This window comes from Ranitomeya imitator, chromosome 9 (assembly GCF_032444005.1).
Source record: "Ranitomeya imitator isolate aRanImi1 chromosome 9, aRanImi1.pri, whole genome shotgun sequence".
NCBI lineage: Eukaryota > Metazoa > Chordata > Amphibia > Anura > Dendrobatidae > Ranitomeya > Ranitomeya imitator.
The window spans coordinates 13125309-13149408 of record NC_091290.1 but is presented as its reverse complement, the minus strand read 5'-3'; the positions used below and the strand labels follow the sequence as shown (position 1 = coordinate 13149408).

The 24100-nt window shown below is 41.3% G+C and overlaps 1 protein-coding gene across 2 annotated transcripts in view; it reads right to left on the bottom strand.

The window, feature by feature from the left end:
- Window positions 1-24100, bottom strand: part of EHF (ETS homologous factor) — a 56299-nt gene that overhangs the window by 19604 nt on the left and 12595 nt on the right. Inside the window, exons 1-3 of one of the 2 annotated variants that reach the window (XM_069739891.1) lie at window positions 10466-10581; window positions 3407-3506; window positions 1917-2153 (exon numbers count right to left, since the gene is read on the bottom strand). In XM_069739891.1, coding sequence (XP_069595992.1) covers window positions 1917-2153; window positions 3407-3506; window positions 10466-10474 — 346 coding nt within the window. In that variant the 5' untranslated portion in view covers window positions 10475-10581. Of the gene's footprint in view, window positions 1-1916; window positions 2154-3406; window positions 3507-10465; window positions 10582-24100 lie in introns of those variants that run through there. The other variant, XM_069739892.1, reaches the window with a different exon arrangement.

Here is a 24100-nt window from a genome sequence, read left to right as displayed (position 1 = left end):
CGCAGATGGAGTCTCCTGCTTCCCGGGGCTTCAGGAAAATGGCCGCGGGATGCCGCGCGTGCGCAGATGGACATCGCGGCGGCCATTTTCCTGAAGCCGAGTTCGAATCATAGCAAATGTGGTGCCAATATTCAAAAAGGGCTCTAAAAGTGAACCTGGAAATTATAGGCCAGTAAGTCTAACCTCTATTGTTGGTAAAATATTTGAAGGGTTTCTGAGGGATGTTATTCTGGATTATCTCAATGAGAATAACTGTTTAACTCCATATCAGCATGGGTTTATGAGAAATCGCTCCTGTCAAACCAATCTAATCAGTTTTTATGAAGAGGTAAGCTATAGGCTGGACCACGGTGAGTCATTGGACGTGGTATATCTCGATTTTTCCAAAGCGTTTGATACCGTGCCGCACAAGAGGTTGGTACACAAAATGAGAATGCTTGGTCTGGGGGAAAATGTGTGTAAATGGGTTAGTAACTGGCTTAGTGATAGAAAGCAGAGGGTGGTTATAAATGGTATAGTCTCTAACTGGGTCGCTGTGACCAGTGGGGTACCGCAGGGGTCAGTATTGGGACCTGTTCTCTTCAACATATTCATTAATGATCTGGTAGAAGGTTTACACAGTAAAATATCGATATTTGCAGATGATACAAAACTATGTAAAGCAGTTAATACAAGAGAAGATAGTATTCTGCTACAGATGGATCTGGATAAGTTGGAAACTTGGGCTGAAAGGTGGCAGATGAGGTTTAACAATGATAAATGTAAGGTTATACACATGGGAAGAGGGAATCAATATCACCATTACACACTGAACGGGAAACCACTGGGTAAATCTGACAGGGAGAAGGACTTGGGGATCCTAGTTAATGATAAACTTACCTGGAGCAGCCAGTGCCAGGCAGCAGCTGCCAAGGCAAACAGGATCATGGGGTGCATTAAAAGAGGTCTGGATACACATGATGAGAGCATTATACTGCCTCTGTACAAATCCCTAGTTAGACCGCACATGGAGTACTGTGTCCAGTTTTGGGCACCGGTGCTCAGGAAGGATATAATGGAACTAGAGAGAGTACAAAGGAGGGCAACAAAATTAATAAAGGGGATGGGAGAACTACAATACCCAGATAGATTAGCGAAATTAAGATTATTTAGTCTAGAAAAAAGACGACTGAGGGGCGATCTAATAACCATGTATAAGTATATAAGGGGACAATACAAATATCTCGCTGAGGATCTGTTTATACCAAGGAAGGTGACGGGCACAAGGGGGCATTCTTTGCGTCTGGAGGAGAGAAGGTTTTTCCACCAACATAGAAGAGGATTCTTTACTGTTAGGGCAGTGAGAATCTGGAATTGCTTGCCTGAGGAGGTGGTGATGGCGAACTCAGTCGAGGGGTTCAAGAGAGGCCTGGATGTCTTCCTGGAGCAGAACAATATTGTATCATACAATTATTAGGTTCTGTAGAAGGACGTAGATCTGGGTATTTATTATGATGGAATATAGGCTGAACTGGATGGACAAATGTCTTTTTTCGGCCTTACTAACTATGTTACTATGTTACAAAGCATCTTATGTGGGGGCAAATATTGCTCTCCAATGACTGGGTCATTAGCCAATGGTTCAAGTTTTGAAGCACTAAACCATTTTGGATCATAATATTGGGTCCAAACTGTGCCATTAGGTGCCATTTGGTCACATTTCAAGACCCTTGGACCAAAAGAGTTTGTGTTACTGGAAACTGGGCAACAAAACACTGGACATCAGGGGACTGGTGTAACATTGTAGGAACTGGGTCAATAGACCAAAAACACCAGGAACTGGGGTTCCAATCATCGGGAAATAAATTAGCAGAAGTCAGGCTGACTTTTGGGCAGTGGCCAATGCCGCCCCCAGTATTTACAGTATGGGGTCTCACCGTGCCACTTGAGATTTTGCACATTGCTGTACAAGATGTGTCCGACGGCACCCGTAGCTTGTGTGAAGTCCTGCAGCGTCATACTGCACAGACGTTCCCCGGTGATGTCAAACTCCTGGAAAGGGATGCAACTGGCGTCCAACTGGTTGGTCTCCACGAACTGTTGCAGCCACTCCCAGACCTGAAATTTAGTCCAGTACTGAGGGTGTACGTCGTGCCACTGACCCGAGAAGAATCCTGCAGGAAGACGAGACACACGACATGTCATGCACCGCACAAGTACACGCACTCTTGGCAAAGGTTGGACATTTTATAGAAGCAGCTGGCACTGTAAAAATGAGAAACATCTCACTTTTGTTTGTGAAAGGAGTAAAAGTTTATTAATTGCTTCCTGCCGGATAGACATTGTCTGTTTTTCCTCATCAGAATTTTCTCCATTGCTAATTAGCATAGAATTACCTGGTAATAGGTGTGAATCGTTAACACTTAAAGGGCATGTCCCTATTAGGCCATATAGACTTCATAGGTCCCCCACTGGGGACCCTCTATATTACCTGAGGACTGAGCGAGCGTGACCATGTATTACTTTTCTCTAGCATTAATTTTATTTGATTCCTCATTTCTCCAGGATTTATTTAATGGCTCGAATGTATCTTATGACATCAAGTTTGATTGATAGATCTTTAAAAGGGCGCAGTCAGGCGGCCATATGAATCGGAATGAGATTGGAACTCAGTGCATGGACTGGCCGGCGGCTCTCCTGACAACTTCATGTATTTCTATGCAGCTGTCTCGCTTAGTCAGGAGAGCCGCCGGCCAATCCCTGCACTGCGTTCCGATCTTCTTCCGATTTATATGGCCGCCTGACTGCAAAAATAAGCAACTTTGTAATATATCTTACATAGAAATCTGCTTCCTTCTCCTCCTGCGCTGATTATTAATTCTGAATTCATTGATAAAACCTGTATCGAGTGAAAACAGATTTCCCCATTACAGAGTATGGAGACGACAGTTGGTGCTTTTAAAATTCTATGGTGGGAGGAGTTAGAGGCCGAAACAGACATTTTGCTTCAAGTTCTCCTGAAAGAGAAGTTACCGTTCTCTACAGAACTTCATCAGCACAAACTGCCAGTTCTTATTTCAGTAATGGAAAAATACTTTGAGGACGGATTTTAACTGTGAGTTGAGAATTTGTAGAATAAATGATCAATCCAGGAAGAAAAAGAAGCAGATTCGCGCCAAATTTTGGAGTATTATTAAAAAGATGCAATTGATGAATCAGCCGAAAACCAGAAATAATGCCCACAGTGGCGAGCATAAGAAGAAATAGGTGAACACAGAAAACATAATTAGAAAAAAAGACACAGATGACAAGAATTTGGTACAAATCAAAAACAGCAATAACAAAAAAAACTATAAAAAAAAAAACCAAAACAAGACAAAAAAAAAGCCACAAGCTAAGACTGGGGGAGTCTTAGTTCCTTTCTTACCATCACATGTGGGGTAGGGAGCAGTCCAGGATGGCTGAAGGGAGTGTGAGTTGGCACTTGGATTAATATTCATGATATTGCTTCCTTGTAAAATCATGATCTACAAATAAGGTAGAAGAAATATTAGATAATTATGGAAATACATTCTAAAAATCACCTAAACGTACATCCTTGAATATTTTTTATGCTTGGAGTCACCGCTGCAATACCAGACACAACCTATGTACAAGAGTGGCACTGTTCCAGAAAAAGAAAAATACATGTATAGATATTTTTTATCTCATACTTTCTAATTATAGACTCTAATAAATGGGTAAAACCCTTTCACTTTCACTAGCAGAGTTCATGGTTCACGAACAGAAACCGCACTGATGGTAAGTCACGTGCCCCGGGATCAGTTTACAGCTTGTAGATAAGCGACAATTCTGACTTATGGGGTAGAAAATAACCAATAACATTCCTGTATGGTAACTGCTAGCCTGGGGGATCAATAGAAAAAAGTGACACACAGCGCTCATTACTGGCAGACGCCTGCTGCAGGGCATGCTGGGAGTTGTAGTGTTGCCGCAGTTTAGAGCCCACCATGGTCAAATAGTGGGCATGTTTGTGCAGCTGCCTGATATTTTCATTGGGAATTTACATTGGTGGTGATGGATCGCCCCCAGACACAGGGCCACAGGTTACTCTGTACCAGTCCTTTCTATCTCCGTTCTGGGGTTGTCACGGTGGCTGGACCCGGTCCGTGACCCTGCTAAGGGGCGTCCAATAAAAGGTGATAGGAGTCTGTCAAGGTTTCGTGATGCCACCTGTGGTGTTCGGTCAGGATGACCGACGCTGCTGTGGGGTCCGCTGGGGTGATGGAATGGCAGCTGGATGGTATACCTTCCCACAGGTGAAGTATGTCCCCAGGGCTTCCCAGTAAGGTGGATGGTGATGGTGTGAGGTGCAGGCAATAACGAGGACACAAGGTTGCAGTCTCTTTACCTCTTTACTGAAGACTTCAGGATCCGCAATCCAGAGCACGTTTAACAGGGCTGTCTGAGACCGGCCGGTCTGATGGCACATCCAGAGTTTCCTTTGCAGGTGGAAATCGTTGCCTACCACTAGCGCCTGTGTGTTGTAGTGCTACCCTGCTGAGCATTCGGAATAGTCCTCACAACTTCTGCTCTCGTTCGTTCTTTTTAGTTCTTTCTAATTCTTTCTCTCTCTCTCTTGTTCCAGATGTTACTAGTTTCTCGTCCCCCAGATATGTTATGGCTAGGACGCACCCGTATGACGGGAAGGCTCGGAGCTCTTCCGGGACCCTAGAGACGCCCCTCTCCACGCGTTGCCCCCTATGTCTTCGTAGGAAATTTAAGGTAGACAGCCAACCTATAATTAACTGTCCTGCGGAGTTCGAAGTAAGGCCTAGAGTCAGTTACTCCTGCGGTGTTCCGGCTACGCGCCTCAGTAGGATCTTTGCCTCGGTCTCACGGCACCACTCCTACTGGCTCTCCTTTGTGCTCGATCTCGTTTCTCACTGTTCCACAATACCCTTTGCTTCGTATCTCTTCCTTAGGATACCGCCGCAAGGTAGTGCAGGCGCGGTTCCGTAACGTTCTGTTCGCTATGCACCTGCCAGGTTCCCACGCCCGACAGGGACCCCCCTATGTCTTCTCCCTGCAACACCCCCTGCCACGGGATGTTGCCTGAATCCAACCCAGTCAGCTTCTCACTAACTTTCTACCCAACCCCTAGTTTTACCAGTGTGAGAAGTGGCCCAATAAATAAAGCCTTTTTCTCCCCCTAGTGGCCGGAGTGTGAAGTGTAGTGTGTGCTGGTGATACCTGGTCAGTAGAACTCCTTAGTGCCATCAGACGTACCATCGCTCCCCTTAGTGGCAGAGTGTCATACTGCAACGACCAGATCTCTGGGGCGCTGCAGTAACATTCTCTATCGTAGGCTTCTTAAGAAGTTTGGCCCATCTTGGGGTTGTTTGTGTGCCAAAAACTAAAAACTATGACAGATGTGATCTATCAGAGGTGTCTGCCATCAGTTACAGGCATAAATTATAATAAATCAGTCGGGTCATGGTTGCCCCCGCTAAGTCCCACTTGTCTTTTTAAGAAAAGCTAAATTTCAAAAAGTCACAATTTTTAGTGCAAAAGTTATAAGTAATCTCTCACAGTCAAAAATATAAATGCTTGGGGTAAATTGGACTACTCTCACAGAAAAATCCCCAAAAAAGCAATTTTCAAAATTACCATAAAAATTACGGTAACTTTTATTTTAAATATTAAAAACATATGTGTGCACTTGACAAAACCATCACCAATAGATGCAAGCGTACTACAGGAAAGGCCGGAACAGTGCCAAGCCCTACGCTCTCTAAGTGCCCCTTACCTGCCTGCAGAGGTTGGCACCCTATTTTCCTACGCCGTGGCGCCCCCGCTCCTCGCCGACTCTCCCTGCTATCCCTGTAACACCCTAACGGGACAGGGTAAGAAATACTCACATATACAATGTGTGGATGTAGATAACTTGGAGGGACATGGATATGTCAGTAAAAATATATCTAGCTAGAACTAGGGTTCTCAACTGACTTGGTGATCTGTGTCCGTTTATTCCCTATATATATATATGTAGCAACCAATCATAGTGTGGCTTTCATTTTTTAAGAGCAGAATATGAAATGAAAGATGTGCTGTGATTGGTTGCTATAGGCAACAGACAGGTTTTGCTTTAGGCAGTTTTTACGTTAGGCCCCAATGGTCTTCATAGTCCTGTTGCCCTGGAAACTTCATGAAACTTCCTTATTGCACATTAATGCTTGTAAACTGACCCCATGAGCATTCATACAATCCTATCCTGAGTCTACCTCAGTGCACGATGCTAAAGAGTCACATATTTCAGTCCAAGCTGCCAAGCAACGCGCCTCATGATCTTCATACAATAGATGCCAGCCCCCAGTCACACAATGTTTGACATGGGGCCTAGTAATGACCCCATAACACAACACACTCCAGTCTGTCACATCAATAAGCCTCTTGTTTCTCTGCTAACAACCAATCTAGGACAATAATAAAGAACGTTTATCCACCTGAACCCAAACAATGGCGGGTTTGTTGTCATAGGGAACCTGTTTATGATGATGAGGATGATGGATATTGAATACCCGGAGTTTATGAGCTTAAGAGAAGGATTGAAATACACAAAAGACACAATAATAACGAGCTGAAAATAATATAAAAAAACACATATATGTAAAAGTAAAACTTCTGGGCCCTAATGCAAAATCTATAACCAGGCCCATGCCAACCGTGTGCTGTTTATAATACCCACATTGTGCCACCCATGATCCTCAGGATCGGTGGGGGTCCCGCTAGGATGGTGTATCCGAAACATATACCAATTAGGGGCATTATTAGCGCCGATGAGCATCACTTGCACTATGTGGGTTGGGTACACTTCACTTTGATTGGTATGATTTTGGAGGCCCTATTGCTTGTGGAAGTCAATATGGGATTGTGGGGTAGGTCCACCAGGGTCTTCTTCACCGTTTTCTTGATAGTATCCAGCCATTGGGTCTTCATTTTGCCTTCTTTTATTACTGACCGTAATATGTAGGTGCTTAGCATAATTATTTGCCTGCCAATAATTACTTTCAGGGGCAATTGGCAGCACAGCAGGCACATTAGGGGCAGCAGGAGGATGACATTTTTAGGGTGCCGGGATGAAGTTTGCATTGAGAAGTTGGCAGGATGATGGAAAAGTGATATCTGGACAGCAAATACTGCATAAATGGAAGATTCAGTCATGAAGGTCTGGGCCCGATGGAGAACAAAAGGAAAGAGCACATCTACAATCATCCGCAGGATGTAATTGTGACTGAATCTGATCACTACATATTTCATGTCCTTTTCAGCTTCATGCCAGGCAAAGAAATAGGATTATTAAAGCCCTTTATTTAATCAGGACATATTACCATGTTTACAGTGTCCATTTTATTCTCTTATTTTATTCTCCCTGCTCTCCTGAGTATTCAGTTTCTTTCATTTTTTTTTTAAATCTGACATACAGTATGTTCTGGAGATATTATAATTTTTAATTGGTGCTACTGTCCATGGTGTTTAGCCAGGGGCGTTACTTCCACGACCCTAATGCAAAGCATCCTAAAGACACGCCCCAGAGGATCCTGTGAATCCCTTTCCCCTTGGTAAAAACCATAAAAAGAATCCCTTGCCCCTTGGTAAAAACCATAAAAATAGTACTAAGTAAAAAGGCTGGATTAAAAAACAAAAAGTGGAATATTCAGGGGAACAGCAAGAATAAAATAAGAGCAAAACCTGGAGAAACTTGCCATAATGTGGACATCGTTTGGCTCTATGTCAGCAAAGTGCTGTCTTTAATGCATGGTATTCTCAGAGTTCTCTCCGGCTTATGCACATGGGCACAGTATGGCAGTATGTGTGAACTATTTAGCACATATGACTAAGTTTTGTATTTGGCACAGCTCAATGCAACCTTATTGACACGCTCAGCCCTGCTACATCTGCACATTACGTAGGGATTACTTGGTTGCTCATATGTAATGATGAAGCAATGCTGGATGCACGCTATGGGTGACCTGCAGGTGTATCTAGGTATTTCGGTTGCATGCACTTATTGTGAAGTTTGCCAGCGGGAGGCCGGGCGTTGACATGATGAACCCCACCGTGAGGCAGGCGTTAATTCGCTATTGGCAACGTGACTGTTATCTAGTGAATGGCTCTCATGCAGCATTATTCAGCCGTACAGTTTACGTTGGCAGCCCGCTCGGGCCCAGGCACCTGTTCTGCAGCTCTGATACTATCTTATAGGAGCTTTGATTTGCAGCAGAATAAACACACAGTACAAAGAATGGCATCTGCCTGAACAGCACCACGCACCGCACCGCGGATCATTTCCCAGTAACGTCTACCATTATTAACCCCTTCGAGTCCTCTGAATTTTTAGTAGCCTTTCTGCAACATGGACGACATCTCCGCCTTTCAAGACGAAACAAACATTTTAAAAGGCGTTGTCCAATCCTAAAAAATATATACTGAACTGAGCTTAAAATAATAAAACGTATAATTTATTAATATGCTTCTATTATCGCAGGTGCCCCGATCTTCAGCTATCCAAGGTTTGACACCTCCAGGGATCTGAGTGTGAATGGAGCTCTGCTGACTACTTATTTCAATACCTAGCACAGCCTCCTTCTCTATCTATGCATTGGATGTGATAGAAAAAGGGGAGGCTGAATGGGTTAAATAGCAGGGTCATAACTATAATAGGTGCAGGGGTTGCAATCACACCCGGACCCTGGTGACTAGAGGGACCCCAAAGGTGCCTTTTTCCCCATAGGAAATAACTATTACTATTAAAAACCTATTAGTTGGGGGCCCTATTGGAGATTTTACATTGGATCCCACACGCTAGAGGAAGCACCATAAAAATTAACAAAATTGGGTTCCCCTTCTGGTGCTCGATCAGACCACCCATTTAATTTTGCATTGAATGATGCAGAATTTGAGGTTTAACAATGATAAATGTAAGGTTATACACATGGGAAGAAGGAATCAATATCACCATTACACACTGAACGGGAAACCACTGGGTAAATCTGACAGGGAGAAGGACTTGGGGATCCTAGTTAATGATAAACTTACCTGGAGCAACCAGTGCCAGGCAGCAGCTGCCAAGGCAAACAGGATCATGGGGTGCATTAAAAGAGGTCTGGATACACATGATGAGAGCATTATACTGCCTCTGTACAAATCCCTAGTTAGACCGCACATGGAGTACTGTGTCCAGTTTTGGGCACCGGTGCTCAGGAAGGATATAATAGAACTAGAGAGAGTACAAAGGAGGGCAACAAAATTAATAAAGGGGATGGGAGAAATACAATACCCAGATAGATTAGCGAAATTAGGATTATTTAGTCTAGAAAAAAGACGACTGAGGGGCGATCTAATAACCATGTATAAGTATATAAGGGGACAATACAAATATCTCGCTGAGGATCTGTTTATACCAAGGAAGGTGACGGGCACAAGGGGGCATTCTTTGCGTCTGGAGGAGAGAAGGTTTTTCCACCAACATGGAAGAGGATTCTTTACTGTTAGGGCAGTGAGAATCTGGAATTGCTTGCCTGAGGAGGTGGTGATGGCGAACTCAGTCGAGGGGTTCAAGAGAGGCCTGGATGTCTTCCTGGAGCAGAACAATATTGTATCATACAATTATTAGGTTCTGTAGAAGGACGTAGATCTAGGGATTTATTATGATGGAATATAGGCTGAACTGGATGGACAAATGTCTTTTTTCGGCCTTACTAACTATGTATGTAGAATTTTTCAGCCTATTCCTCTCCTAGAATAATAGGCGTTGTAGTATTTATATCATAAGGACTTGCTTTTGCTGGACCACTTTACCCTACCTGTTGGCTGCCATTATAATACTTGAATAAAGCATAATTGCCAACTTTTGGGCTTGGTAGTACTGAAGTTTCTTTAGTGCGGAGTACTAACCTTTTTGCATACCAGTGCCCCCTAATACAGGACATCCTTCTTCCACAACCATTATTTTTGAAATTTGATGAAACTTTTGCGATTTGCCAAAAACGTGCCAACTTTTCCGGAAGTCTAGGAGGTCTGCACAGATGTAGGGGCGGATACACCATTGGTGCAACCTGGTACCCAAGAGGTCAGGGGGCCACTACCACCTCCAAAGCAGGTGGCATTGTGCATTATGATGAGCCATTGGATGCAAAGGGCACGAATACTGTTGTATCTACTCAAGGTGTAGAAGGTAGGAGCCATAACTGGACCCCTAATGAAGTCTTTCTGTAACCTCTATGCTTACATGATGTGACCGCCATTTCTTATTTTCCGTTTACATTGTATTCCAGCTGCTTGGCACCCAGCAATAACCTTTCTGCTGAGAGCAGAGGACTTGTGGTCATTGACCATAAGCCAATACTAAACAGACATTCGTGGAAATATTAATGAGATTATGGGTAATGCAAAACGAATAAAAATTCATACAAAGTAAACCTACCGCAGACATAACATACCGCCCATCATATCAGATGTAATAAGCAGGGGCACCTCCATGTACGCTTATCTCTTGTGCAAGTCTATAGTTCCTCATGTCAACCGGTATTTCGTTATATTTTACCCTAAAAGATGCGGCCGGGGCGTAAAAAAAAAAGAAAAACAACAAAGAGTTGTTCATAAGCAACGAAGTAACCTAAAATCAAACCGTTTTTATTGGTACCATTTTGAGGTTCATGCAACTTTTTGTTTGCTTTTTCTTGTACAAAAAACAGCAATTTTTCTGTTTTTTTTTATTGTTTTATTTATCATCATCCAGTAAATAAAATAATATTAACAATAAACAATATCAATAGAATAAAAAAAGTGCAAAAATTGCCTCTTGTGATTTGGCAACCGATCTTCTTGAAGCCCTATTTTGGGTCATTCTCCCCACACCAAATCTATGTAGCGGCCCATTGCCCTGTTTTGCACGTCTCCTGGTGGTGGGTGCTGATGATCTCACCGTGGAACAGATGTCCACAGCTACCCAGCACTAGAATTTTATTAGCACAAATACTTCTATAAAATTTATTCTTTTCTTTTTTTTGCTGTACACTATGCGGAACTAGTTTTTCCTTTATCAAAGTTGAGTAGACGATAAAAAACATTAAGAAACTCTAGTTGAGACTTGGCCCAGTTCCAAGGTTGATGGAAGACGTCTAAGCAGCCATGCATTGTAAGGGCGCATTGATTGTATCCTGATATGACCCATAGATACACATCTCTCCTACCCTGGAGTCACTTATCCTTTATGAGCCTCATTCTATAGCTCCGTGTGTTCACAAACAATGAGTATTAGGTCATTATAAGTGAAAGACGTGTCAATCTAGGACAAGCTCTCCTAAAAGCTGCCCTTCTTGATTTCACACCTTCTGGAACCATCATCTCCATGGTGGCCTAAGTGTACAAGGCTGACAATTCTGCTTTTGTTAGTGGCATAGGGGAGCAGAAGTTCCTACGGTGGCCGAAAGCCTTGTTTCTCCTTGGCATTACGACGTTTGGAGCTTCAAGCTATGCCTCTTGCAAGAGGAGAAAACCAAGATCCAAACTATGGATCATCAAACTTGTCCCACGATGGAGAAGGGACTATATGGGGTCCAAGCCATCCATACCACCTTCACGGCAAGTCTACCATTGTACATTCGTATATGGTATGAGATCTGTATTAGTTAGAAACTCCAGATTAACATCTTTGAACTCCATCTATGAGACAATTGGAGACTGAAGAAGTATTTGGCCTCTGCCCAAAAAATCTTAAAAAAAAAAGTGTGTACAATGGGAGGACACCCCAGTAAAGCACAATGCAAACAGCTAAACCCAAGACAAACATACGGCTCAACAGCGGCAATGGCAGGTAAATTGCCGTATCAAGTGCACATCTCTTTCTCAGGTAGGATTTCTGAAGAAGATAAGATCATTTTGCAGAAAAAAGGTCAACAGAGAATGAATATGCACCCTTCGAAACATCTCTACAGGTTGCAAGAAATTCAAGAAGATGGTTTCGTTTCAGTCCATGAGGGCAGCTACATTCAGTGTGAAACTTCTTGATTTTCTGGAATCCGTGGATATTACAGAAGATACAGAAGTGGCACAGTCTACTATGCTTATATAGTTGTCAACAATCCCAAATTTTCAAAGCCAATCTCCAGAAAATTAAGGGCTGGTTCAAGTGAGGTCCCGCTTGGTTGGAGCATTCTTAAGTGGTACTTGGTTCGGGACTGTGTTAGTAAGTATGTGTTTTAGGGTCGGAATGTCTCGGCAAAGAAGTGGAGCTTTCCAATAGGAGATCCTGGTGCTAGAACAGGGCCACAAAGGTCCAACTGAAGATTGTCAAGTCAATCGCTTGCCTCTCGGGTCAATTTTTGACGGTCTATGAATCACAACCTTACTAATTAGAGCAAAGCACCATTTCTGAAGAACGAAAGTCACTTCTAAAAGTGTTGGCCACTACTGGACAATCGCTTATTACTGGGCCCACGGAGGTGAAATAATTAGAAAAAAAAATCAATATTCATCTTCCGGACCGGCGCCACTATTCCATGCTCAGTATTACATCCGCTATCAGTCTCTTGGCATCAACATTCGGTGGAGACCTCACGTGAGCACGGCAGTATCTCATCCAAGCTGAGTAGGGGGAATTAAGCTCTGATTGTCTGCAGTGCTCACATGCAGCCCCCAGTGGATGTTGAAGCCAGCAGATTGGTGCAGACACAGCACTGAGTACGGAGTAGCAATACCAAACATGGGAGGTAAGCATTTTTTTTTTTCAATTTTTATTAATTTTTAATTAGATTTTTTTTTCACCTCTCAATAGTGAACAACTCATTTAAACAGGCCATACATTTTAAATTAATGTGAGCAAAATTCACCAATTTTGTCTGGAATTGTCTCCTGACTCTTCTCTGATGATATATATTTGTGAGAAAAGGCTTAGGAAATGATATTTCAACATGTCCAATCATTTTTTTTTTTCTCGCGAGAGATAATTGGCAGCAGCTTAATTCTTCCTTCCTATGGAGAACACATGCACACTCAGCTGTATTGAGCATGCATGTGCATCGGTAAGCATAGCTTTAATTTAATGTGCATGGGTAGTGTCACGGTTCCACTCCTCAGTGTGTCTGGGATGCAGTTACTGACAGCTTGGCCATCCAATCTGGTAAAGGGGTGTGCTGAGCTGTGAGTGTGTTGATTGACAGCTCGACTATCCAGTCTGAGACTGTGAAGCGTCGGCTGTCTCCAACTGTTCATTATTCCAGGTAATTGCCATGCTACTTAATTAAGCTGTGTCTCCCAGAACTCTGACAGACGTACATTCAGCCTGTGAGGTTTCTTCTCCTGTGCCTTGAGTTCTGTATGCTTAATCTTTTGCCTGACCTTGGACTTCATTCTGACCATCCACCTGTTTAACCCCTTCAGCTCTGATCCGTTATTCTCCCGATATTCTGACCTCAGAACGTTAACTGACTATGCTTTTGTTTCTTCCTTCTGTTTATGCCGTACACTCCTGGCCTCTGACCTTGGACTCCTTGACCACTCTACCTCACGGCTTGGCCGTGCGAAGTGACTAGCGTCACTGGTAGTATGTGTGTAGGGGTGAACAAAATACTTCCCGATGTTCCAGTTTGAAGAGCCTGCGCCCCAATATAAAATCTGGTACAGCACCAGGTAGGTATATCTGCTGTTTTGGACGCTTGCATGGCCTCCTGACAACACTTATAGGAGCAATACTAATTGACACCCACCAAAAAAGTAAAAAGCTGAACAGAGTTTGGATAAAACTTAAACCCACAGAAGAGGAACCCTCTAGCAGACACATTCTCTAAAATCCCCTGACCTAGCCCACATTATACATTTTACATAATAGCACAGTAACCACCATTGTGATGATAGAATCGCTGTCTGCAGTCACTAACATTGGTTTCCGTGATGGGGGAAGATCCCACAGTTATCATTTTATAGATCTCTATGAATTGTTGCAATGATGCAGAGGAGAGGCTGCAGACTGCACCCTGTGCAGCAGCACGCATGTCGCATGCGTGTCGCATGCAGTATCCAAGCTTCAGCCCCTTGCACTGGTTCACAAAAGTCAGGCATCATAATTGAAGGTGACAATTCATGTGGGTTTTTTTTTAATAGGAAATTCCCTGATAATTTAGGTTTAGTCAGTATAAAAACACCATAGAGTTCAAACAAAACCCCCAGAAATATGTTATCAGAGGTAATATATCGTAACTTTTATTGTTATACTCTGCTCCAAATGTATTGGAGGAGCCAACCGTACTGTATATTACCGCGTCATATAATGGACGGCGCCATAAAAACGCAGCGGAGCACATTTGCATACTATATTTAGACGTTTTACTACACCGTAACATTGCTTCTTCTTTTTTTTAGCTTTTTGCTTTTACTCTTGATTTTAGTAGGTAAAGAATTTTATAGGCGTTTTACAGACCCGTGTTCAACCTTCTTTGGTTGAAGAATTGTTTCAGGAATTTGCCGCTCTGTAGATTTACAGAGGACCTTTCAGTTTTCTGAGGTTCAATAAATGCCTCTGTTATTCCTCTTGGAAATATTGCCGTTGGGTCAGGGTCCGACTAATTTCATTGCTCTCCCCTATCAGCTTTAGAAGGGTCCGAAAGAATTAGGTTTATCTCATAATGTGCCCCTGCTAGGAATAACTGTTTAGTTTCCCTACAGCACCTCCACAGGGGAAATGAGGTATTACATGTTGACCAGTGAAATAAATGGGATGAAAAATCAGACTCAATGTCTTAAAGATTACAGTAGGGAGCCAATCTCAATAGATAAACCCTACTGTGGTCCCGCTTCTCCATGGGAATGCCAGACAAAAAGTTGGGTAAGTTTTTGAAGGTATCTTAGGTTTCCAATGTGTTAGAAAGAGTGACGTCCGCTGCCCAACTTCCTGTCTGTCTGCGGCTGAAACAAGAGAATTTCGTCATTCTCCGTCTCAGATTCCCTGTCTTCCCTCAAAGGTCTCGTCACTCAGATCCCAACAGATATTTCCACACAGCTCATTGCTTCCTCTAGGAATCCCCCCTCCGCATGGTGCAAGAAATGCGTCTGACTATCTAGAAATCACCCTCCCGAAAAAGCATCATAGGGGTCAATGACCAACGTGTTCCTGCACCTGCAGAGGGGCACATGTCATCATCCTGGTCTCCTCGGTTCATGAAAAGCTGCAAAAACTAAAGTAAAGACTCATACAGGTAGAGCAGTAAAAGAAAGAAAAGTCTAAGGGGTTAACAAGTATGGAATTTTTAAATTATAACCATTTTTTTTAATCTTTTTCCGATGATGAATACGGTTACTTAACACATTCTGAGAACGACTTTTAGGGAAATTCTGGAAAGCTATGCGTTGCCCAAATGTAGAGCTCTTAAATGGAATCTGTCACGTGAAAAAACACTATTTGCCTGCAGATATGGGGTTAATCTATAGGTTAATAGCGTTGTGAACCTGAACGGCGCCGGAACTTAGACCCCCACTGCAAGGAGCAAATGAACTATATTCCTCTTGGTAGCATTTGGTTTGCAGTCATAGGGGTGGCACCGGCGCGCGTTCAGATATACTGAGCTGTGGCTGCCTGCAACTGCGCTTCCAGCACTGACTGACAGCCGGCCCTACTGCCTAGCTGCTGTCAGTCAGTGCTGGGAGCGCAGTTACAGACGCAGCTCAGTTAATCCATCTACTACCCTCCGATGCCGCAGAGGCAAATATTCCCATGCGTGCAGTATTGGAGGACATATAGTTCAGACAGGCACCACAGGCATACCGCCAACCCGCACTGTTAATCATCAGGAGTGCACTGCTACTCACCCCATCTGCAATCAGGCAACCCTGAGGCAAGGGAGCATTGTTTTACATCTCCCTAAATAAATATAAACACCAGACCAGACCCCCCTAAACTGACACTGACCTCATAGGGGCCGTATCCTTCAACTTTGTGCATAGCATCGATTCACATACTTTGGGATACATTGCATCGCATGCTGGATTCTGAAGTATTGCGGCAGCTGCACAGCCATTGTTTATCCAGGCCATTGTTACAGGGTTCAATCATGCCTCCTCCTACCCTAATCCAACTCTCGCCATACTACTTAATAGTGAATTTCATAATCCAAGGATTAATCAGTAACGCAGAGCAAATACTCAACTCTTTAAAAAGAACATTCACACCTAAAGATGAGGTCAGAGATTTGGGAATAGTCTGCGTGTCCTGCTACTGTACACAATGGAGGCGAAACTCTATAAACTCTAATGACCTATAAAACATATCATAAAATTACACCAGTGGAAAACCCACATAACGGCTGCTGCCCGGGTAATCCCATAAGAAACATATGACAATGATTCAGCTGATCCTTGTATGAATAATTGTTTATCAATGTAAGTATGTAAGTCATAATGTGATAATGAGGTTATATAGGGTTATAATGGGGTTATATATGGTGATAATGAGGTCATATAGGGTGATAATGGGGTTATATAGGGTGATAATAGGGTCATATAGGGTGATAATGGGGTCATATATAGTGATAATAGGGATATATTGTATGATAATGGGATTATAATGGGGTTGTATAGTGTGATAATGAGGTTATATAGGGTGATAATGGGGTTATATATGGTGATAATGAGGTCATATAGGGCGATAATGGGGTTATATAGGGTGATAATAGGGTCATATAGGGTGATAATGAGGTTATGTATGGTGATAATAGGGATATATTGTATGATAATGGGATTATAATGGGGTTATATAGTGTGATAATGGGGTAATATAGGGTGATAATGGGGTTATATAGTGTGATAATTGGGTTATATAGGGTGATAATGGAGTTATATAAGGTTTTACTGAGGTTATATAGGGTGATGAGGTTATATAGGGTGATAATGGGGTTACATACGGTGATAATGGGGTTACATATGGTGATAATGGGGTTATATAGGGTGATAATGGGGTTATATAGTGTGATAATGGGGTTATATAGGGTGATAATGAGGTTATGGGTTATATAGTGTGATAATGGGGTTATATAGGGTGATAATGGGGTGATAATGAGGTTATATAGGGTGATAATGAGGTTATATAGGGTGATAATGGGGTTACATACGGTGATAATGGGGTTATATAGGGTGATAATAAGGTTATATAGGGTGATAATGGGGTTACATAGGGTGATAATAGGGTTATATAGGGTGATAATGAGGTTATATAGGGTGATAATGGGGTTATATAGGGTGATAATGAGGTTATATAGGGTGATAATGGGGTTATATAGTGTGATAATGAGGTTATATAGGGTGATAATGGGGTTATATAGGGTGATAATGGGGTTATATAGTGTGATAATGGGGTTATATAGTGTGATAATGAGGTTATATAGGGTGATAATGGGGTTATATAGGGTGATAATGGGGTTATATAGGGTGATAATGGGGTTATATAGGGTGATAATGGGGTTATATAGGGTGATAATGGGGTTATATAGGGTGATAATGGGGTTATATAGGGTGATAATGGGGTTATATAGGGTGATAATGGGGTTATATAGGGTGATAATGAGGTTATATAGGGTGATAATGGGGTTATATAGTGTGATAATGGGGTTATATAGTGTGATAATGAGGTTATATAGGGTGATAATGGGGTTATATAGGGTGATAATGGGGTTATATAGGGTGATAATGGGGTTATATAGGGTGATAATGGGGTTATATAGGGTGATAATGGGGTTATATAGGGTGATAATGGGGTTATATAGGGTGATAATGAGGTTATATAGGGTGATAATGGGGTTATATAGGGTGATAATGGGGTTATATAGGGTGATAATGAGGTTATATAGGGTGATAATGGGGTTATATAGTGTGATAATGGGGTTATATAGTGTGATAATGGGGTTATATAGTGTGATAATGAGGTTATATAGGGTGATAATGAGGTTATATAGGGTGATAATGGGGTTATATAGGGTGATAATGGGGTTATATAGTGTGATAATGGGGTTATATAGTGTGATAATGGGGTTATATAGTGTGATAATGGGGTTATATAGGGTGATAATGGGGTTATATAGGGTGATAATGGGGTTATATAGGGTGATAATGGGGTTATATAGGGTGATAATGAGGTTATATAGGGTGATAATGGGGTTATATAGTGTGATAATGGGGTTATATAGGGTGATAATGGGGTTATATAGTGTGATAATGGGGTTATATAGGGTGATAATGGGGTTATATAGTGTGATAATGGGGTTATATAGGGTGATAATGGGGTTATATAGGGTGATAATGAGGTTATATAGGGTGATAATGAGGTTATATAGGGTGATAATGGGGTTATATAGGGTGATAATGGGGTTATATAGTGTGATAATGGGGTTATATAGTGTGATAATGGGGTTATATAGGGTGATAATGGGGTTATATAGGGTGATAATGGGGTTATATAGTGTGATAATGGGGTTATATAGGGTGATAATGGGGTTATATAGTGTGATAATGGGGTTATATAGGGTGATAATGGGGTTATATAGGGTGATAATGGGGTTATATAGTGTGATAATGAGGTTATATAGGGTGATAATGAGGTTATATAGGGTGATAATGGGGTTATATAGAGTGATAATGAGGTTATATAGTGTGATAATGAGGTTACATACGGTGATAATGGGGTTATATAGGGTGATAATGGGGTTATATAGGGTGATAATGGGGTTATATAGTGTGATAATGGGGTTATATAGGGTGATAATGAGGTTATATAGTGTGATAATGAGGTTACATACGGTGATAATGGGGTTATATAGGGTGATAATGGGGTTATATAGGGTGATAATGGGGTTATATAGTGTGATAATGAGGTTACATACGGTGATAATGGGGTTATATAGGGTGATAATGGGGTTATATAGGGTGATAATGAGGTTATATAGGGTGATAATGGGGTTATATAGTGTGATAATGAGGTTATATAGGGTGATAATGGGGTTATATAGTGTGATAATGGGGTTATATAGTGTGATAATGGGGTTATATAGGGTGATAATGGGGTTATATAGTGTGATAATGAGGTTACATACGGTGATAATGGGGTTATATAGTGTGATAATGGGGTTATATAGTGTGATAATGAGGTTATATAGGGTGATAATGGGGTTATATAGTGTGATAATGAGGTTACATACGGTGATAATGGGGTTATATAGGGTGATAATGGGGTTATATAGTGTGATAATGGGGTTATATAGTGTGATAATGAGGTTATATAGTGTGATAATGGGGTTATATAGTGTGATAATGAGGTTATATAGGGTGGTAATGGGGTTATATAGGGTGATAATGGGGTTATATAGGGTGATAATGGGGTTATATAGTGTGATAATGGGGTTATATAGGGTGATAATGGGGTTATATAGTGTGATAATGAGGTTACATACGGTGATAATGGGGTTATATAGGGTGATAATGGGGTTATATAGGGTGATAATGGGGTTATATAGTGTGATAATGGGGTTATATAGGGTGATAATGGGGTTATATAGTGTGATAATGGGGTTATATAGTGTGATAATGGGGTTATATAGGGTGATAATGGGGTTATATAGGGTGATAATGGGGTTATATAGTGTGATAATGGGGTTATATAGGGTGATAATGGGGTTATATAGTGTGATAATGGGGTTATATAGGGTGATAATGGGGTTATATAGGGTGATAATGGGGTTATATAGTGTGATAATGAGGTTATATAGGGTGATAATGAGGTTATATAGGGTGATAATGGGGTTATATAGAGTGATAATGAGGTTATATAGTGTGATAATGAGGTTACATACGGTGATAATGGGGTTATATAGGGTGATAATGGGGTTATATAGGGTGATAATGGGGTTATATAGTGTGATAATGGGGTTATATAGGGTGATAATGAGGTTATATAGTGTGATAATGAGGTTACATACGGTGATAATGGGGTTATATAGGGTGATAATGGGGTTATATAGGGTGATAATGGGGTTATATAGTGTGATAATGAGGTTACATACGGTGATAATGGGGTTATATAGGGTGATAATGGGGTTATATAGGGTGATAATGAGGTTATATAGGGTGATAATGGGGTTATATAGTGTGATAATGGGGTTATATAGTGTGATAATGGGGTTATATAGGGTGATAATGGGGTTATATAGTGTGATAATGGGGTTATATAGTGTGATAATGAGGTTATATAGGGTGATAATGGGGTTATATAGTGTGATAATGAGGTTACATACGGTGATAATAGGGTTATATAGGGTGATAATGGGGTTATATAGTGTGATAATGAGGTTATATAGGGTGATAATGGGGTTATATAGTGTGATAATGGGGTTATATAGTGTGATAATGGGGTTATATAGGGTGATAATGGGGTTATATAGTGTGATAATGGGGTTATATAGTGTGATAATGAGGTTATATAGGGTGATAATGGGGTTATATAGTGTGATAATGAGGTTACATACGGTGATAATGGGGTTATATAGGGTGATAATGGGGTTATATAGTGTGATAATGGGGTTATATAGTGTGATAATGAGGTTATATAGTGTGATAATGGGGTTATATAGGGTGATAATGGGGTTATATAGTGTGATAATGGGGTTATATAGTGTGATAATGAGGTTATATAGGGTGGTAATGGGGTTATATAGGGTGATAATGGGGTTATATAGGGTGATAATGGGGTTATATAGTGTGATAATGGGGTTATATAGGGTGATAATGGGGTTATATAGTGTGATAATGAGGTTACATACGGTGATAATGGGGTTATATAGGGTGATAATGGGGTTATATAGGGTGATAATGAGGTTATATAGGGTGATAATGGGGTTATATAGTGTGATAATGAGGTTATATAGGGTGATAATGGGGTTATATAGTGTGATAATGAGGTTATATAGGGTGATAATGGGGTTATATAGTGTGATAATGAGGTTATATAGGGTGATAATGGGGTTATATAGGGTGATAATGGGGTTATATAGTGTGATAATGGGGTTATATAGTGTGATAATGAGGTTATATAGTGTGATAATGGGGTTATATAGTGTGATAATGAGGTTACATACGGTGATAATGAAGTTATATAGTGTGATAATGGGGTTATATAGGGTGATAATGGGGTTATATAGGGTGATAATGTTATATAGGGTCACTATAGGGTGACAATAGAGTTAAGTAAGGTGATAATGGGGTGATATAGGGTAGCTTGGGTCATAATACTACCTATATATGAATACAAAGTATTCATGAAAACCATTCACAATATATAAAATTTAAAGCTGCTTTATTAGACAAAAATATATTTAAAAACACGAACCATCCAGTAAATGACGCATGTGTCAGGATTCAGAAAAGAAGGTAAACCAAGTGTAGATAAGGAGGTGTTAGGTCATGTCTGGTCACAGGTATACTAATAATGGATGTGCAATGCCAAAAAGATAATACTGGCCAGATTCCCAATAAATATATAATCTAGATAGCTTTAATTAAAACCAGATAGTCCATTAAGACAAAATTAAATTCATTGCTTACACATGATAAGATCAGCAGACCACGAGTGCTCCCCACAACCGCCTCAACGTGCGTTTCACACTATTGCTTTCTCAAGAGGAGTACATACATTACATTACTGATCCTGAGTTACATCCTGTATTATACTCCAGAGCTGCACTCACTATTCTGCTGGTGCAGTCACTGTGTACATACATTACATTACTGATCCTGAGTTACATCCTATATTATACCCCAGAGCTGCACTCACTATTCTGCTGGAGCAGTCACTGTGTACATACATTACATTACTGATCCTGAGTTACATCTTGTATTATACTCCAGAGCTGCACTCACTATTCTGCTGGTGCAGTCACTGTGTACATACATTGCATTACTGATCCTGAGTTACATCCTGTATTATACTCCAGAGCTGCACTCACTATTCTGCTGGTGCAGTCACTGTGTACATACATTACATTACTGATCCTGAGTTACATCCTATATTATACCCCAGAGCTGCACTCACTATTCTGCTGGAGCAGTCACTGTGTACATACATTACATTACTGATCCTGAGTTACATCTTGTATTATACTCCAGAGCTGCACTCACTATTCTGCTGGTGCAGTCACTGTGTACATACATTACATTACTGATCCTGAGTTACATCCTGTATTATACTCCAGAGCTGCACTCATTATTCTGCTGGTGCAGTCACTGTGTACATACATTACATTACTGATCCTGAGTTACATCCTATATTATACCCCAGAGCTGCACTCACTATTCTGCTGGAGCAGTCACTGTGTACATACATTACATTACTGATCCTGAGTTACATCTTGTATTATACTCCAGAGCTGCACTCACTATTCTGCTGGTGCAGTCACTGTGTACATACATTACATTACTGATCCTGAGTTACATCCTGTATTATACTCCAGAGCTGCACTCACTATTCTGCTGGTGCAGTCACTGTGTACATACATTACATTACTGATCCTGAGTTACATCCTATATTATACCCCAGAGCTGCACTCACTATTCTGCTGGAGCAGTCACTGTGTACATACATTACATTACTGATCTTGAGTTACATCCTGTAATATACCGCAGAGCTGCACTCACTATTCTGCAGGTGCAGTCACTGTGTACATACATTACATTACTGATCCTGAGTTACATCCTGTATTATACCCCAGAGCTGCACTCACTATTCTGCTGGTGCAGTCACTGTGTACATACATTACATTACTGATCCTGAGTTACATCCTGTATTATACCCCGGAGCTGCACTCACTATTCTGCTGGTGCAGTCACTGTGTACATACATTACATTACTGATCCTGAGTTACATCCTGTATTATACTCCAGAGCTGCACTCACTATTCTGCTGGTGTAGTCACTGTGTACATACATTACATTACTGATCCTGAGTTACATCCTGTATTATACTCCAGAGCTGCACTCACTATTCTGCTGGTGCAGTCACTGTGTACATACATTACATTACTGATCCTGAGTTACATCCTGTATTATACCCCAGAGCTGCACTCACTATTCTGCTGGTGCAGTCACTATGTACATACATTACATTACTGATCCTGAGTTACATCCTGTATTATACCCCAGAGCCGCACTCACTATTCTGCTGGTGCAGTCACTGTGTACATACATTACATTACTGATCCTGAGTTACATCCTGTATTATACTCCAGAGCTGCACTCACTATTCTGCTGGTGCAGTCACTGTGTACATACATTACATTACTGATCCTGAGTTACATCCTGTATTATACTCCAGAGCTGCACTCACTATTCTGCTGCTGCAGTCACTGTGTACATACATTACATTACTGATCCTGAGTTACATCCTGTATTATACTCCAGAGCTGCACTCACTATTCTGCTGGTGCAGTCACTGTGTACATACATTACATTACTGATCCTGAGTTACATCCTGTATTATACCCCAGAGCTGCACTCACTATTCTGCTGGTGCAGTCACTATGTACATACATTACATTACTGATCCTGAGTTACATCCTGTATTATACCCCAGAGCTGCACTCACTATTCTGCTGGTGCAGTCACTGTGTACATACATTACATTACTGATCCTGAGTTACATCCTGTATTATACTCCAGAGCTGCACTCACTATTCTGCTGGTGCAGTCACTGTGTACATACATTACATTACTGATCCTGAGTTACATCCTGTATTATACTCCAGAGCTGCACTCACTATTCTGCTGGTGCAGTCACTGTGTACATACATTACATTACTGATCCTGAGTTACATCCTGTATTATACTCCAGAGCTGCACTCACTATTCTGCTGGTGCAGTCACTGTGTACATACATTACATTACTGATCCTGAGTTACATCCTGTATTATACCCCAGAGCTGCACTCACTATTCTGCTGGTGCAGTCACTATGTACATACATTACATTACTGATCCTGAGTTACATCCTGTATTATACCCCAGAGCTGCACTCACTATTCTGCTGGTGCAGT